At 38.2% G+C, this 19,045-nt stretch overlaps 2 protein-coding genes across 7 annotated transcripts in view; one reads left to right on the top strand and one right to left on the bottom strand.

Moving 5' to 3' along the window:
* LOC106059484 (uncharacterized) overlaps positions 1 to 19,045 on the top strand; it is a 139,936-nt gene that overhangs the window by 80,314 nt on the left and 40,577 nt on the right. For 3 of the 6 annotated variants that reach the window (XM_056016768.1, XM_056016769.1, XM_056016770.1), the window contains exon 2: positions 397 to 801. The exons of the other annotated variants lie outside the window; for them this stretch is intronic. In XM_056016768.1, the coding sequence (XP_055872743.1) occupies positions 579 to 801 (223 nt within the window). In that variant the 5' untranslated portion in view covers positions 397 to 578. The remainder of the gene's footprint in view (positions 1 to 396; positions 802 to 19,045) is intronic. 6 annotated transcript variants of the gene reach the window in all.
* On the bottom strand, positions 2,503 to 18,165 carry LOC106059485 (atrial natriuretic peptide-converting enzyme-like). The gene is made up of 6 exons (XM_056016774.1): positions 17,733 to 18,165; positions 16,849 to 17,048; positions 12,418 to 12,639; positions 6,139 to 6,294; positions 3,542 to 3,700; positions 2,503 to 3,106 (listed from the first exon to the last, which is right to left on the bottom strand). The coding sequence occupies exons 1-6, from the start codon at positions 17,851 to 17,853 to the stop codon at positions 2,966 to 2,968; spliced, it is 999 nt and encodes a 332-aa protein (XP_055872749.1). The 5' UTR covers positions 17,854 to 18,165; the 3' UTR covers positions 2,503 to 2,965.

The raw sequence follows: 19,045 nt of genomic DNA, 5'->3' as shown, positions 1-19,045 counted from the left end.
TGTTGTATTTGGTCTAGAATTAAAGGGAAATTCATGCTCTTTTTATATAACACAAAGTCAAGTTTATAAAATTTAATATTAATTTAATTTAATGAGGTCACATCAACGATGTTATCGTTAATCAGGAGAGAAAGAGTTAACGTGTACTGACCAAAATGTATTTTCTTAAAGCATTGGTCGCCTTTGGCCTGATAAGTACCCCTCCCTCTTATCGTAGTCATATATCAGTTATTTTTAGGGGCACACTTGCCCCAGTGTGAGAATAGTGGTGATCAGTAATCAATTTGTGTGTGTGTGTGTTTGTGTGCGCCATATGGTCTAATGGTTGTGGGATATGCTCTTCAGAAGTCATGTTTTAAATATTGTCTCGAAATATTCTGTTGGGTGTGCTTGTAGATTATATATTGTACGTTAGCGGAAGGAGAAAAAAAAACAATATTTGCATCGCCATACAACAGAAGGTAGGGTATTGTTAAGAAGATAACATTATTGAATCAAAAAAAAAACATGAACCTCGTGCTTCAGCGCACCTATCGATGACGTCATCGTCGTATTTTTTTTCCTCTGCCCTCTAACCTATGGTGTTTTTCGAGTGCTGCCATCTGGTCAAGAAGAGCAGCACGTGCAGGCGCAGGGTCTTCCCCGTCTGCGGCAGTGATGCCAGGATGGACACGGAACTAGGCCCACCCGAAGTCAAGTCCAGGACGGCGCCCAACTCCCCGCGCCCTGCCAAACTCAGGCCAAATAGGATCTCTCTGGTACTGTCGCACTGGGACTCGTTCTACAAGACTTGTGTTATAGGTACTGACCAATGGCTTCTTTCTTTTCTCACGCCTGCTTTGTTTTTCAATAGCATTGCGTTACGATGTTATGTTGAACTATTTATACTGTTTTTTATATCTATTTGTTCCAGATCACACATCATTTCTATACAACATGTACATGTTATGTATCTGTTATACATTTCCTTTCTTTTATATATGTTTCCATATATACGTCTTTGGTACCGGAAAGGTGCGAAATCTATAGACTGCTTGGATTTCGTACATGGCCGGTAACATGTACACTACACAAGGAATGCAAATGTGCATATTGATCTTATGTAAAAGAATGCAATTGTTATTCATCTCATTATTTCTTGATACAAAAATATTCGTCTTTATATTGTTCTATTGTGCTAAAAAAAAAAGTATAGTTACTTATGATGCTCATTTTCTAGTTTCGTTTTATTGTTTTTTTCGCATGAAGACTATCTGTTTAATTATTTCTTTTGACTTTTTGATCTTTGCTCACAAATTTAAATTTCTTTAAATTGTTTTGACTTTATTTTGATTGGTTCTTCTTAAGTCGTCTGCATGGGGCACTTACTAACGTTCTTGACCTGTTGAATCAGTGACCATTGAGAAAAGAATTATAAAAGCGATTCAAATTCATTTTGATGGATGCTTCAAAAAGTCTTGGGAAAACCCACTTCTCATGAAGCATTTTATTTTATCATACGCCTATATTTGATTCGCTTATCGTTGACCTGTGTTCGATCAAATCTTGCAGTCTTGTCTATTATATTAATCCACGTATTTATAATGTGCAGATTTTGCTTATCGTGGAAGACAATGCAATATTTCAGAAAAAAAAACATAATTAAATCAATGTTATAAATAAATATATGTTTAGTGGAAAGCGGAAAATGTCCATTCCTACTATACACATGGATCTACAATCTAATCACCACCTCAGTTAATTTTTACATAGGCCTACTTCTCTTTCACTTATTATCTAGTAAAAATGTGTTGTTTTTTTAACGGGCTAGATCGGGGTTTTTAATGAAAACATTGAAACTAAGTTTTAATTAATCAACCTTTTGACTAACATTTACTTTGAACTTGGTCTACTTATTCAAACAGCTCATCCTATTTTAGACACCTAATAAATAACTAGAAATATGTATTTATTACAAAGCTCATTCTGATCCACCCTATCCACCACACAATATCCTTTTACATTTGTCTTCTTCCACTATCCACTCGGGGATCAAGTTACAATTTTGCACAATTATTCATTGTCGATGACAACACATGAATCAGTCACAGAATAAAAATAACCAATTAGTTTATTAATTAGTGCTAATAAGTTCATTTTGGTTGATATAGGAAAAAGGGAAGTTAAACCATTTTTTTTAGAGATATGGCAGTGATTGAACGGTGCTCTCCCTTCACTCAATATAGCTTTCAATTTTTTAAAGTATTTTGAAAAAATGTCTTGTTTATATAGAAATAAACTTAATTTAAGTGTAGCTTGTGTCTTTAGGGTGTGCACTTTCTTAGTTGTTAGTAGTGATAAGTAGTCACACAATTGTTTAAAAAAACAACATCTCCTGTATAAAAAGGCTGGAACACAAGGTTGTAAAAATCTTAACATATCGACTTATGGCTAGAGGCGTTAGAAACACAAAGAGAAGTAGCGTTCTATATTAATGGAAAAAGCCGAGACTAAACACAGACCTACATATAGTCTTGCACGTTGTTTTTTTTGTGTTAAAGAAGAGTTTATTCAAGCCTCGATATAGACATTAATAATAAGAAAACATAAACTGCTTTATGTCCCCAACACTTTTCCAGTGAATTCAGCGTTGACATAGGAATTTGATAAACGTAAAGAAACCGTCCTAAATGTAGAACTTAGGCAATGTTGGACTCTTAACTACATCTACCAAGACCATTCCTCATAAAAGGCCTGAACGCTAACCTTCAACCTCGAAACCTGTGAGCACTGGGGACCAATAGCTCGTTGCCACGACACAGTTGTGTACGACGTGGCAATGAGCTATTGGTCTCCACTGCCCACATGTTGTGACGTTGCAGTTCAGTGTTGAGGCCTTCTAGAACGGCTGGTCTCGCATCTACACATGTGTAACAAAAAAAAACACACACTCTTCCGCCTAGAGTTAATGTTTGAAGTTGCGCCATTAGAAAGTCATTGGGTCAGTTGGCATGACGCACGTCGTGTCACTGCTGGCGGCTGAGGGATAGCGGTGACACTGTAGCTTGTTCGGCCAGGGCAGTTGGTGGTACAGCTTCCGGTAGTGGGGCTCACATGACTTTCTGACCTGTCGAAAGTAGAAGATTATTTTTCTTTAATAATCTCAGATTAAATTAACAGGGTTTAAAAGTCCAAAGATTCCAACAAAATGTTTATTTTTCTGCCTACGTTAGTGTATTTTTGGCCTTTATATTAGAACATTAATGCATCTATTCTGAAAATGTACTATTGTTCTAATTTTAATAAACTTGCAGATAATTACATTAAGTTCCTTTAAAAACAAAAATTTTTACGTCATTTGGTTTGTTACATTAAAAAATACAAAACTGTAGAGATTCTGTAGTTTTGGGGTAAGGAAAAGTAGAGCGCTTATTTTAATTTGGTTTTCGTACCCCCCCCCCCCCCCCAAAAAAAAACAAACTTGCCGGGTATTTTTTTAATATGAAGTTATAGCGGAATAAAATAAAATAATAAAACAAAACAAAAAAAAAACGGGGCTTACCTCTTCACAAATCTCTTTGCAAGGGAAAGTGAAAGGAATGTCCGTCGCGGCATTCCGGACACAGAAAGGGGAATAAACTCCACAGAGTAGAAACTTGAGCCCAGAGTGACAGTTCGTGGCTATTAGCTTCTCAAACTGAGATGTCTCCATGTTGATTTCCTGAAAGAACAAATGGATCGATGGCAGCGAAATCTCGTTAAGAATGAGTGGATATCTCAATAGACAGCCTAACGTATCAATGTTCCTGTATAATTTAAAACACTTCTCAACAGGTTAGGGTAATGTCCTTTTGACTTGATGCAATTGAATGATTTGAACCTCTCGTATGGTCTATAAATATATTAACCTGGTGGTCGAGTGGTAAAGGCTTTGCTTCCGAACCGAGAGGTCTTGAGTTCGAGTCCCGGTGAAGATTGGGATCGGGAACTTGGGGGATTTGTGGGTCGCCCCTAAGTGTGTTGCCGAGGAAAGGGCGATTGGTCATTGTGCTTTCCACATGACACCATCGTTAACCGTCGGTCTTAGAGAAGTTCAGCTTCAGGTGTTCTGCCCGTATTGATAGCAATGTCTGGAGGAGATACCTTAACTTATTCTCGCTTACTCTCGCTTGCCCCCCCCTCTTTTTTTTAAATCTTATGCATTGTTTGGGGGGGGGGAGGGGGAGGAGGGATATATAAATAATGAAGTCTGTAAATGTTTTAAAGCCTGTAACACTACAGTAAATCTAAGGACCTCTTGATTGATTTATGCTCATGTTAGTTTTGCTTGTGGACTCAATCGTGTAATGGGTATAACTGTAAATCAACAAGTAAAATGATTCGTTCAATAACGCTTTCAACACTATCGATTTCCAACACTGAAGTACGGTTTGTTAAAAGGGGAGATAATTATAATCCTGGATGATAATGATTTAGTTGAATTGTTTCCCCTGAATAATTTCAAATGGAAAAAAACTTCTTTTTTTTTAAACTCGCAATACGATTTACGACCAACAAGTCAGAGAAAAGCTAATGTAAATATGTATCAAGGTAGAATGATACGTTAATTGACAGGATATTCAGATAACAACATTAAGACTAAGACTGCTTTATTGATCCATATGGAAATTTGTTGTGCTTACAAGGACTCTTGTCATATATGAAGACGGCACAATAGAAACATTCACACAAACAGTTCATTGAGGAACTACACCCAGATATCTTGATCAATGAGTAGCGTTGATATAGTCTGACCGAGTAAGGAACGAACGAGTTTTTGTACCGCTCGGTTCTATTATTGATAGATAGAAGTCTCCCACTTCGAGACGACTTGACGGTAGTTATGACACTACATCAATTATGTAAACACATTCTCTTTACCTTACACATAACATATATTGATATCAAAATATTCCGTATCAGAAAAGTTATCAGATTCCAGGCAAAGTAGGAAAAGCTGTTCTATTGTCTACTTTGCTTAGGGATTCTATAGATTGCTTGCATTTCGCAGTTTGCCGGCAACATATACACTAGACCTAGACTATACTAGAGTTCTAGGTGTTGAACTATTTTGAAATTCTCTTCCTAAAAATTCTTGCTAAAATATGACACCATTATTCAGAGGTTGTTTTTTTTTCTTGTTTATCGTTTCTTTCATGCTATGGAATGCTCCAATCTCTGCTGTTCAACTGTCGGGCAGGGGAGAAGGTTTCCGTGCTGCAGTTAGTAAACACAGCTCAGCTCGAGCTGTGATTCGAAGTCGATCCCCCTTGCTAGGCAGCCGAGCGGCTTATGTCACTCAGCCACACGTCCCACATTGCCTGCAGCCCCCCTTCAAGTCGTTAGTCCAAACTTTATTGTTTGAATCACGAGTTGAGGGGCGGCCGAGAGATGGAAGCGATTAGACTGGTTTCAAATTCAGTCCCTTTAGCTCGGTCTGTTTATTTGGAGTAGTTTCAGTTCCACCCTTGTTGTGTGTGTGGGATGGCCAGGCGGCATGCGTAACCTTTGACACACATAACTGAGTTAAAAGTGCAGTCTATAAAAAAGAATCATAAGTTCAAGGCCTTTGAGTTTTGTATTTGTGATACTTATAAAACACAAATGGAGTTTTCAGCTTCTTAGAAAGCTTATATTAATTTTATAAATGGATTTAAAAAGCGATCACACAGATACCCCTTCTTTCTCCCCTTACCTCTATCCAACACGCCCAGACAAGGGATAGGCTAAAAGCAAGAAATTGAGCTTAACAAAAACAATGCGTAAAAATAGTTCTAATCGCACAGATTTATTATGGTAAGTTTAGTTCTATTACAAATTGACTTACGTGACTGATCCAAACTAAATGATACAACTACGCTTAATATAAGCTTTCTTTGTTTTGTTATTTTTAAAGGATTTTTAAAATGTTTTTCTTGTGTTTTTTTAAAGTGCTGTAACAAATGATGAATAATTATGACGTAAAATATAATGGCAGCACTAGGTTACCATGGTTACTGAGAGAAGGTGAAAAACATACGGGTAGACATAGATACAATTCGATATTTTCCAAATAGTTTTGGTACCTTAGTGCTGCTATTATATCTCGTCCCATGATTCTAGCAGTGACCGGGTACTTACGTCAACTTTACACTGGCCAAACATATTAGGCAGTGCTCCTTGACTTATGCTAAGACCAGTGCAGACTTTAATATTCGAGTTGGACGCACAGGTCGGGTACTCGTCGATACACTCTTCGTCCTTCACGGCCTTTAAGCAGCGTTTGTTTGGTAAAGTCTAGAACAAGGGGAACAAGATATGAGTTATTTCTAGTTCAAGGAACAGACCAAAAAGACTAGTCCATAGAGCCTATTTATTAAATTACACTTTCTTCGTGGGGGCGAATAAGTCATTAGTTTGAGGCTGGTTGGAAACGCTAGTGCGCAGCATGGTGTGAATGTGGAATGGTGCGAAAGAGCGTTTAATTTGAAAGAAAAATAAGAAAAAAGAAGTTGACATAAATAATAATAATAATAATAATAATAATTTTGGCCGCCGGAGGCTATGGCGTGTTTTCCTTCTCTCTGACTCATTGCACTTTTTAGCGAGATCAAGGAAGTATTTGTACTCTAGACTTTACAAATACTGAAGTACTGCTACATGGTTGTAGGTCTGCATATATTTAGGATGTTTTTATGTATTGGGTTTGAAAACTTTCTTAGTTTTAAGATCACTTCTTATCCTAGGCTAGGGACGCCATTTTCGCTGCGTCACTTCCATGATTACTAGACCTAGATCTAAAAAGCTTGTTTACTGAGACAGTAGATCAAAATAAACTAGTTAACGCACGTTCATTTTTTTTATCTTCATTTTTGAATTTTGAGGAAATAGAACGGACCCATTGCTTCTTCCAGGACAGCGATGAATATGAAATAAATTAGGCGGTAACTATTATTCACCAATGAGTCGAGTGTTTACTGAGGGTAATTCACAACCTCATGACCAAACACAAGAGGTCGGTCTACTCCCTGACTCGCACCCCACACAATTGAGAGGTGCTGTTGGTGGTAGAACAAGAGGAGCCAAAAGGATCAAATGGACGAGAGAAATGAATATAGACATTATCAAATCGTTCTTCCGTGTTAACATTTGTGATGATAAACCTCTACCAGGTTATAGGCAAAAACTCTCCCTGGAATTTAACAAATTATACCCTAATCTAAACCTTACAGAGCAGAATGTTGTAGACAGAAGATCCGTAATAATTAAAAAATGTTATTTGACCCCTGCAGAAATTGACGTGATAAGAAGGGAAGTAGGTCATGAGCTTCATATACAAGAGCTCATCTCAGATATAAACGACACGCCCACACAGCCGACCAACGAAGACATTAGTAGAACACCCAACCAACAAGAGAATGACCCAACATCGGCAATAAGCAATGAGCTACACTCAAAATTTTCTAATCTTATAGACCGTTATAAAAACACCAATCTTAACTCTAGGCCTCGTATCCCCAAGCTAAACGTCAAGAAAGAGACAAACACATATATTAATGAAATAAATAAAGTCTTAGCCAACCATTTTGAAACACCAAGAAACTTGTTTGAGACACACCTCGCTATATACTGCGCCGCTGTGGCTGTCACGGAGCTCTCTGGGCAAAAGACCTTCGAGCTAGGCCCAATTAATCAAAGACCAAAACAACATGTGCCAGCATGGAAAAGGCGCCTTGAAGACAATATAAATCAACTGAGGAGCCAAATGGATACAATTGGACAATATCTGGGAAACAACCATTCCGCGAAAATACTTAACAAAATGAAGACAATACTAAGAACAACTGGAATCAAATTGACGGACTGTGATAGCCACGCACGACTCTTATGTTTGAAAGATACTCTGAGACAGAAAGCTAAACTAAAGGGAGCTAGGTTAAAGCGCTACAACGAAACCACCAAAAGAAAGGAGCATAACGCTTTATTTCAGCACATGAGAAAACAGTTCTTCCGTAAACTAGCTGATAATGGTGCTGACAAAATTCAAACCATTGATAGCACTAAACACGGCTCCTTTACCGACTACTGGGCGGCGCTTTGGTCGGACCCGCTACATTACAATGTGCAGGCTGACTGGATCGAGGAAATCCAAACTAAAAACAACCTAATACCAGAAATGCCTGATGAGGATTTCACAGCTGAGGAAGTCTCCGCAGCTATTTCAAAAACCCACAACTGGACTGCTCCTGGACCGGACAATATACACAACTTTTGGCTGAAAAAACTTACAGCCGTACATGCACCACTAACATCAAGTTTTAACGAGCTAATATCAGAACCGTCTTCAATGCTGTTAGAACTCACTGAAGGGAGAACATCTCTCCTCCCCAAAAAAGGGGATCCGAACCAACCATCAAACTATCGCCCTATCACTTGTCTGTCAGTGGTGTATAAACTATTAACTTCACTTTTAAAAAGTAAAATGTATAAATTTTGTTCTGCCCATAAGCTACTAGCAGATGAACAACAAGGTTGCATTGAAGAGTCGATGGGCTGTAAAGTACAGCTAACTATAGATGGTATTATATTGCATCAAGCTAATAGAAGAAAGAGAAATTTACACATGTGTTACATCGACTACAAAAAAGCTTTCGATTCAGTTCCGCATGATTGGCTATTAAAAACCCTGGACATCCATAGAATCAACCCAAGAATAAAACAACTATTGAAAGTCTGTATGGATAATTGGAAGATAAACCTGCACCTAAATCGTGATAAACTAGGTTCTGTGCACATAAGAAGAGGTATATACCAGGGTGACTCACTATCTCCACTCTGGTTCTGCCTAGCGATTAATCCTCTATCTACATTACTCCAAGACTCTACAAACGGTTTTAGGGTTGACACTAAATGTACAAAATGTGTGTCCCACTTATTATACATGGATGATCTAAAGCTATATGCAGAAACCGAGCAAAAATTACACACCTTAATCAAAACGGTAAAATGCTTTAGTGACGATATCTGTATGTCTTTTGGCCTGGATAAGTGTGGCATCATAAGCATTAAAAAGGGCAAGGCAACGAACACCAACATTGAATTTGAAGGCATCGAGGAATTGAACTCCGCCTCTATTTATAAATATCTTGGAATAAACCAGAATGCCAAGATAAACCATAAGAAATTAAAAGAGGACTTTCTTGGCAAATATAGGCAAAGAGTTAATAAAATCCTCAACACCAAACTGTCTGGCAGTAATCTCATCACTGCAATTAACAGCTGGGCCGTCCCTGTGCTCCTTTACACGTTCGGTGTGATCAAATGGACTGACACCGACCTACATGACATTGACAGACTCACTAGAAAATTACTAACCAAGTTTCGATGTCTACACCCCAAGTCCTCCACCATAAGGTTATACCTGCCCAGGAAGGATGGGGGTCGTGGATTGCAGAACATCTTCAAATTATGTAAGATGCAAGTTTTAAAAATACGATCAAAACTGCTCGCCTCCAGCAATCAATTACTTTCCTTCCTACGCAAATACGACTCCGATGCAACCCCTCTGAACCTACACAATGCTGATGTCAATATCGGTTTGGACGATGTAGGGCATGAGATTCGCCAATGGGAAGAAAAAACACTCCACGGAAAATTTCCGGCTTCATTACATGGGGACAACATCGACAAGGCTGCTTCCTTAACATGGCTCAAAGCAGGTCATCTCTACCCTGAAACAGAAGGCTTTGTTACAGCAATACAGGACAGAGTAATCAGGACAAAAAAATTACGAGAAGCATATCCTGAAACTCAATGTTGTCGACAAATGCCGAAAATGTGGAAATGTGGGCGAGTCGATTGAACACATTATGGCAGGATGTCCAGCCCTATCAGAATCAGCCTACCTAGGTCGCCATAACCAAGTTGCAAAGTTAATACACCAACACCTGGCTTTGACGTACAAATTGATCGGTAAGGACACTCCCCCTTATTATAAATACTCTCCGCAAGAGGTTCTCGAGTCTACTGAACATCTGCTGTACTGGGATAGGCCTATTCTGACCGACAAAACGGTAGATTTCAATCGCCCGGATCTGCTGTTTATCGATAAAAAAGAAAAAACCGCTACCATTATCGATATCGCCGTACCACTGTCTCATAATTTAAGAAAAACTGAGATAGAAAAACAAAGAAAATATGGGAACCTAGGCTTGGAGATTAAGCGTCTATGGAAATTGTCCAAAATAACAATATACCCCATTGTTATATCAACCGAGGGGATAATAACAACTGACCTCACAGACACCTTCAAGGCCCTTAACATTCCTAGGAACATCTTCGTTGCCTGTCAGAGGGCGGTACTGCTGCAGACCTGCCACATCACCAGAAAATTCCTCAGTGGAAACTGTTAAAGGGACTACGATGAATTTTGTTTCTCTTTAGCGAAACTCGACCCTGGCAGCGCCAGAGAATGACTATTCGTTCATTTCTAACATAATAATTTTATTTATAAAGCGCTGTTAACAAACAAAATGTAGGCTCAAGGCGCTGTAATAACATTACAAACACAAACACGACAGCTAAAATGACAAACTAATCTAAAAAAAGTTTTAAACAGATAAGTCTTAATGTTCTTCTTAAAAGTGGTGTAGCATGTTGTCTGTCTGAGATCAATGGGGAGTGAGTTCCAAACCTTTGGTCCGTGCACTGAAAAAGCCCGCAGGCCGTAGCTTTTGAGAGGAAACGTGGCACTACTAAAAGCGTTGAGTTCATTGAGCGCAGGGCTCTCTGGGGGACATATGGAGTAATCAGTTCACTAAGGTACAAAGGCATCTCGTTGTTATATATACACTGATGACAAATACATAAATCTCAGTTGTAGAATGGGGGGGGGGGGCAGGGGGTATCTAGGAGAAGGTTTTTTCCGTGCTGCCTTTAGGCGCTCAGTAAAAACAACTCTGCCCGAGTCGGGTGTCGAACCTCGAGCCCCCTTCAAGCGCACTTAGCCTCTCGACCCACATACTTTGGAGATGTTTTATATTTATTTATATAAAGAGATATTCAGATTTTAAAGTCATGAAAGTTCTAGAAAGTATTTGTAATTAATTTATCCTTTTAAAATAATTATGAGATGAGTCGCGTGCTGTAGCAAGTGAATTATTTCTATCAAGCTTAAATTTCGCGTATTGTAGTATGTCTGGTTAGTGAAGTTGATAGAGCTCGCGCTGATAATGCGAATTTAGTTGGTTCGATCCCCATACTCGGCGAATTTGTTTTCAGAATTATTTTTTTTAGTGTTTACAATGTGATTTGAACTGTATAAATTAATTTGACTTGTTTATGTATTTATTTAAATAAAGATATTGTTTCTCAAAGTTTAGCTTATATGAAGACATAGTTTCAGAAATTATCCCCGACCTCGTGATGTCATGGGAAAAAACACTTGTAGTTAGTGGCAAGACTAATTATTTTTTTTTAATTAATGCACAACATAAGTGGTTTTTATTTATACACCTGCATCGCTTTTTTTTTTGTTTTTATTGGTAAAGTTCCGTAAAGTCATTTGTTGACCTTCTTCAGTCATAGAGCGACTATGGTTCAACTCATAGAACTGTTTTCATGTGATTGAGCCCTATTTTGGAGAGACACTCCCGTCCACATCTATCGCAGTTTAATGTGGCTTTCGTTTTATTGGTAGAGGAGCCAGCCATTGTTCGTTTAGCACGCTTTTCTTCCAGAGATGCCGCCCATGTTTTTTTTCCCATAGCTTTCTTGGTAACCAGCTCTCTCCACGTAGCTCTTCCCAGTAGTCAGTATCAGTATTCACTCCTTTAAGGTCCCGTTTGATTATATCCACAGGCGGACCACAGGTAGGGTCATGCTATTACTTAATCTGGGTATTTTTTGTTTCAATTTTAGATTTCATCAAACTCTGTATAGTAAAGAGATGAAATTAAACCACACGTCTATATAGTGTGCATAAAGACTATGTCAGAAAGTATATTTTTAAAAAAATATTTCGCAATGTGTGTTTCAGAAAAAAATATACAAAATATTAAATGTATACTATTTGTAGTATGGGTATAAAGTTATAGTGTCGACCTGTTGATGACCTTATATCGCAGTAGTTGTTGTAAATTTTTCCGCAAAAAATAGGTCGATAGAATTTTATTTCATTTATTGGTTTTTCATATACTGATACCAAAGCAACACAATATCTGCCTGGCCGAGATGGTTTCCTGGTTATATGGTTTGCGCTTCGGACTGCCGCGAAGATGTCCCTAGTTCAGGCCCTGTCCCTCAGGAGGCTTGGACTGTGATGTAATAGTCTTCATTTCTTAGAAAACGTCCTGCCCGTACAAAACAATTCAAGAAATCCCCCACCCTTTTTTTGTTCTTTTTTTCCTCGTATACACTTACTGTACAGTCGAACTTCTTGTCCCAGTCCAGCGCCATGTAATCTTTCAGTGGCTGGGCACACTTCTTTTTGGCCCTGACGCAAGTGGCCTTGCATGGCCCCAAGGGAGGCTGCTTACCCTGGCATTTGGGCAGGTACAGGGAGCAGGCCACCAGCCTGAGGTTCCTGGAGCAAGAGTGGTCCATGTAGGCCCAGAGATGCTCCATGTGCCTGTAGACCTCCAGCTGGGGATGAAAATAAAGACCTGATCACTATTATGTAATAATACTAATACAAATAATACTTATACAAATAAAACTTATTCAAATAATACGAATACAAATAATAAAAACGTTGAGAATACCGGAAGTGACAAAAGAAACAAACATAAAATTCTTAGCTTTGAGATTGGTTGTGGCAGTGAAATAAAATGAAAATATTTCCCATGGTAATATCAGCCGAAATGGTAGTGACTAATGAGCTTGTCAGAGAGCGGTACTACTACTGACCTACCATATCATGAGGAACATTTCTCAGTGGACACTCTTAAAGGGACTACATGAATTTTCCCTTCGATCTTGGCAGCTCCAGAGAATTTGTAACGGGTTTTTATATCTTAGTACCAGGTGACCCGAGCCTCGCTCGGTTGAATGATTTGTCCCCCGAGCTCATTTCGGAAACGTTCGTGTGTGTCTATTTATAGTCACTAGAGCGGGAATTCCCTTTTAAGAAACTGAAAGCCAAAACTAATTTTACGACAATGAAACATGTTTAAACCAATATTAAAGTCGACCTCGAGTTTTCCCAAAGTGGCCTGTGCGTTGAGATTTTTTTTTCTTATTTATATAAATATACCTTGAAATTATGAAATTTTAAAGAAACTCGTTTTAGTCGTTTTCGAAATAAAATTCATTTTATACTTTTAGAGTATAGGATTTATTTATCTTGGAAGTAGTATGTACATAACAAAATATTACAACACATTAACTATGAACTATTATTCGTGTTTATAATTAAATGTTTGCCAAAATACTGTGTATCCTATATAATGACCAACCACTTAACTTTCCCAAAAGGATATTTGTAGTACTTGTAGTAATTGACCATAATCTTTAACAGATATCTCCTTTACCAATTTTATTGAACAGAAATCTTATCCCATGGCTTTTGTAAGAAGAGATTTACACTTCATTCACAATGTTCTATGCACAATTCGAATGCCATGACGTCTATAAAATAGCCAGGGCTCTATCAAGTGTTAAGGCGTCTTTAAGAGCCAGGGAATCTATCAAGTGCTATTATGTTTAAAAGAGCCACAGTTCTATTAAGTGCATTAAAAAAAAAAGTTAAGTTCCCCTTTCAGACCTTGTGGTCTATAGGGCAGATGATGTAAAGGTCATCTGTTTCTGTGGCCTACGGTTAACAAGGGTGTCATGTGGCCAGCACAACGACCAACCGCCTTTACTTTTCCCTAACTAATGTGAAGTACACATTAGAGCTGGGTGGACTCAGTGGCGCCCGAAGATCCCGAAATTTAAAAATCCCAGTCTTCGCCAGGATTCGAACCCCGGTCCCCGGTATGGCGTCTATAAAAGCCAGGGCTCTATCAAGTGTTATGACGTCTATAAGAGCCAGGGAATCTATCAAGTGCTATTATGTCTAAAAGAGCCACAGTTCTATTAAGTGCTATGGCGTCTATAAAAGCCAGGGCTCTAACAAGTGTTATGACGTCTGTAATAGCCAGGGCTCTATCAAGTGTTATGACGTTTATATGACCCACAGTTCTATAAAGTGCTATGACATCTATAGATACTAGACCCACAGTTCTATTAAGTGCCATGACGTCTATAATAGCCAGGGCTCTATCAAGTGTTATGACATCTATAGATACTAGAGCCACAGTTCTATAAAGTGCTATGACGTCTATAATAGCCAGGGCTCTATCAAGTGATATGACATTCATAGGATGCTAGAGCCACAGTTCTATGACGTCTATAAGAGACACCTCTCTGTCATGTGTTACGAGGTCTATAATAGCCAGGGCTCTATCAAGTGCTATGACATCTATAGATACTAGAGCCACAGTTCTATAAAGTGCTATGACGTCTATAATAGCCAGGGCTCTATCAAGTGCTCTGACATCTATAGATACTAGAGCCACAGTTCTATTAAGTGCCATGACGTCTATAATAGCCAGGGCTCTATCAAGTGTTATGACATCTATAGATACTAGAGCCACAGTTCTATAAAGTGCTATGACGTCTATAATAGCCAGGGCTCTATCAAGTGCTCTGACATCTATAGATACTAGAGCCACAGTTCTATTAAGTGCCATGACGTCTATAATAGCCAGGGCTCTATCAAGTGTTATGACATCTATAGATACTAGAGCCACAGTTCTATAAAGTGCTATGACGTCTATAATAGCCAGGGCTCTATCAAGTGCTCTGACATCTATAGATACTAGACCCACAGTTCTATTAAGTGCCATGACGTCTATAATAGCCAGGGCTCTATCAAGTGCTAGAGCCACAGTTCTATGACGTCTATAAGAGACACCTCTCTGTCATGTGTTACGAGGTCTAAAGTACCCAGGGCTCCATCAAGTTGTATGACGTCTTTTAAAACCACTGCCCTATCATCCGTTATGGCGTCTATAACACTTACGTTAGCTTTGGTAGCGTTGAGATGTAACTTTGTATCAGTGCAACTGGCCACCTTAAGCTATTCTTTGATTAAATGATTACATAGTTCAAAGAGCGTAAGTTAAAACGTGTTCCTTTATTTGATGATGTATTCCACAGCTGATTAAAGCAATTAAAGTAAGCCTTGCGAAAAGAAAGACAGGGAAGAAGAAAAAAAAGGGCGGACGCTTCCGTGGTGTCTGATTCTTGAGATCTGGTTTGACTCCTGTAAATATAACACTACATTGATATTAATTGCCTCCTGCTACCGGGTGGTCGAAAGTTATTTCAATACGTTCACCGTCTGAGAGTTAACTGAAGTAGATGTAGCTTATACCAGTGGTTCTCTACTTTGAGAGCAGTGGTTCCGTAGCTATGCACGAGAGTTAATTCTATATAGAAGTTTTTACGTCTTTACGCGTTTTTAAAAAGTGATCCTTGAAATAACAATAAATTGACAATAAAGATCAATAAAGCATTTCTAGTCTTAGTCTATGGCATTCGCCAGTGTTACAAGGTTAATGTGTTTACTTTTGATTGATTAACGAATGGGAACACTGACATTAAATTTATTGTTACCTTTAATGAAGAAATAGAAATTCAATTACTAGTACAATTTTACTCACTAATCCAAAGCAATGATTCTGTAATTAAAAAGAATATACCTTCCTCATCACCATTTCGTGTGTGTAAAAAAAAAAAAAAATAATGGTCACATTTGCGCTGTAAGGTTTAAGTAATAGAAATATCTGTTAATTAACACCTCTTAATGTCTTCTTCTTGCCACGGTATGGATAGAAACTTTAAAGCATGCACGGGAATTACTTTGGAACGATACTAGCTCCCAGCGCCCTCGTTTATCTACCAACAATGTCAAGTTTACTTTATAAGCATGTTTGAAATGAACAATTGAGAGGCCGTGTAAGTGGTTCCTGTTTCTTGTTTGGAAGCTAAGAGCCACTGCTTTTACTGAATGTCACTAAGTTCAGTCACGCTGAATGAACTGATTGGTGAGCTTAGAATAAGATACCAATCAAACGTACCTGCGTGCTATGATTGAACTGGTTGGATAGCTTAATATGAGTGTAAGATACCAATCAAACGTACCTGCGTGCTATGATTGAACTGGTTGGGTAGCTTAATATGAGTGTAAGATACCAATTGAACGTACCTGCGTGCTATGATTGAACTGGTTGGATATCTTAATTTGAGTGTAAGATATCAATCAAACGTACCTGCGTGCTATGATTGAACTGGTTGGATAGCTTAATATGAGTGTAAGATACCAATCAAACTTACCTGCGTGCTATGATTGAACTGGTTGGATAGCTTAATATGAGTATAAGATACCAATCAAACGTACCTGCGTGCTATGATTGAACTGGTGAGTTTAGTATAAGATACCAATCAGTCTTACCTGTGTTAATAAACAAACTAGCTAGAGAGTTTAGTTTGAATATAAGTTACCAAACTTACCTGCGTGCTACGATTGAACTAATCAAACTTATCTGTGTGCTATGCTATGATTGAACAAATTAAACTTACCCGCGTGCTATGATTGAATTAATCAAACTTACCTGCGTGCTATGATTGAATTAATAACTTACCTGCGTGCTATGATTGAACTAATCAAACTTAACTGCGTGCTATGATTGATGAACTAATCAAACTTACCTGCGTGCTATGATTGAATTAATCAAACTTACCTGCGTGCTATGATTGAATTAATCAAACTCACCTGCGTACTATGATTGAACTAATCAAACTCACCTGCGTGCTATGATTGAACTGGTTGGGGAGTTTAGTATGAGTGTAAGGTACCAATCCCTTGCACATCGGTAAGAATATCTCCTCACAGCCTTCAAGAGCTGGAGCTGTGGCCTTTTTATTGAGCTGGGATCCGGCTGCAGCTGGGGCTTTTTTAACATTGGCCTTTTTGCTGTTGGCGGTGTTTTTATCCCTACGAGCGACTGCCAGAGAAAGTTATGAAATAAGTGTTTTTATGTCAAGTTACTAATCAGTTATGAATGTTTTTATGTCAACTTACTAATGAGCTATGAATAAGTGCTTTTATGTCAAGTTACAGACTAGTTATAATGTTTTTATGTCAAGTTACAGACTAGTTATAATGTTTTTATGTTGAGTTACTAATGAGTTATGAATGTTTTTATGTCAAGTTACTAATGAGTTATGAATGTTTTTATGTCAAGTTACGGAGTTATGAATAAGTGTTTTGATGTCAAGTTACGGAGTTATGAATAAGTGTTTTGATGTCAAGTTACTTATGAATGTTTTTCTGTCAAGTTACTAATGAGTTATGAATGTTTTGATGTCAAGTCGCTGAGTTATGAATCAGTGATTTATGTCAAGTTAGTAATTAGTTTTATGTCTTGACCAATACATGTTACTCCGGTCAGTCCGGTGTCAGTCTGTCAGAATAGTTTCCTAAGAAATTGTGTTGGTTAGTTCAACTTGTTATTGGTCTCAACGTTCACATTGATTTACTCTGTTACATTCTATAATCTTTGAATTTACCTGTCTCTTACACAAACATATCAGCGTTCTATTGTTGTTCATTATAAATCGTGTAAAGTTATACTTAAAACTATATATATTTAAATAGATAAAGACACTATTTAAAAAAAATTAATTACCATTTTCTCTAAGCCTTTTCTTCCCATTGTTTGGCTTAGCTTTCGGTTGACCACTGGTCACTGCTAGCAGTAAACTGATAGCGGCTATCGTAGCTAATACATTTGCTGACCAAAGTTTCATTTTTAGTCCCACAAAGAAAGATAATCCACTGAATTCACTCGCAATTAACCACCGGTTAATCCAGTCTCGGTTTTGACTCGTCACTTGAACAGTGTCACGGCTGGTGGAGGCCCTACCGCTGTGACAGTGTCAGTCTGGTGGGCTGGGGTATTCAGGGGACTAGATGTCAGAAAGAGCCAGCGGTCCGAGACATCCCATAGAGATCTGTTTGTGATGCTTCAAGTATCGGAAAGAATTCGCCTGCAGACGCGAAAGAAAGGCTCCCACCCCACCCCTTTATTCCTGTCTTGACTTTTCAATGGCGCAAAAACCTTGTTTTTAAAGGAGTAGGTGTGTGTGTGTGTGCGTGCGTGAGATGGAAGGAGAGAGAGAGAGAGAGCTACATGAGTAAGTGAATAAGCTGACTGAAGCGTTTTTAAACAATGGTTCTTAAACTTTGTAAGACTTAACCACAAGAATGGTTTGAACTTAAAATCGAGTCTGTCTCAACTATCAAACAGTCTTGATGGTATCGGGGCTGCATTTCAAAAGTAACCTAACCGAACGGCTATTTCTTAGACAAGAGAAAACGTGGGTGGGTAACAACTGTTAACGCCCTTGGACTCTCTTTACCTCCGTAAACCCAAAGTCAAGCCCATAATTAAACTTTGTTTTGTTTGAGAAATTGGATTGAGACTCGTTTTAGTTTATATTTATTGGAACTTTGGATTTCCCGAGATTTCACATGTGTGGGATGAGTAGAGGAGTCAGGCACAGGTGGTTTGAGTGAGCTTGCAGCGCCCAGAACAAAGTCTGCACATTGACTTGGGGTTTCAGCATTGAAACCATTTGGACATGTGATCGAGTGTGTGCGGTATAATTTTGGAAAGAACTATATTACTTGCTTTTTATGTTTGTTTTTTTTTTTTTGTTTTTTTTTTTTTTTGGGGGGTGTGTCTTTTTTTGTTTAAATTTTATATTGTATCCTATTAACTTGCAAACGCATCATTATTTCAAAAGGTAAAAAACACATAAACGGACTGGAAATGACTAAAGATTTTCCTAAAAATTTGACGGTTGGGGAAAAAGATGATTGGCTAACCTATTGACCAGGCAGTGAAAAATATCTAATCATCTTAAAATTAAATTGGTTCTCTTCTGTTTAGTTTGAACGCGGCTTCGACGGAAATTCTTTACGTTCAGTAAGTTGAAT

This window comes from Biomphalaria glabrata, chromosome 18, assembly GCF_947242115.1.
Source record: "Biomphalaria glabrata chromosome 18, xgBioGlab47.1, whole genome shotgun sequence".
NCBI classification, from domain to species: domain Eukaryota; kingdom Metazoa; phylum Mollusca; class Gastropoda; family Planorbidae; genus Biomphalaria; species Biomphalaria glabrata.
Note: the sequence above shows the minus strand (reverse complement) of the source record. Positions and strands in the feature narration are given on the sequence as shown.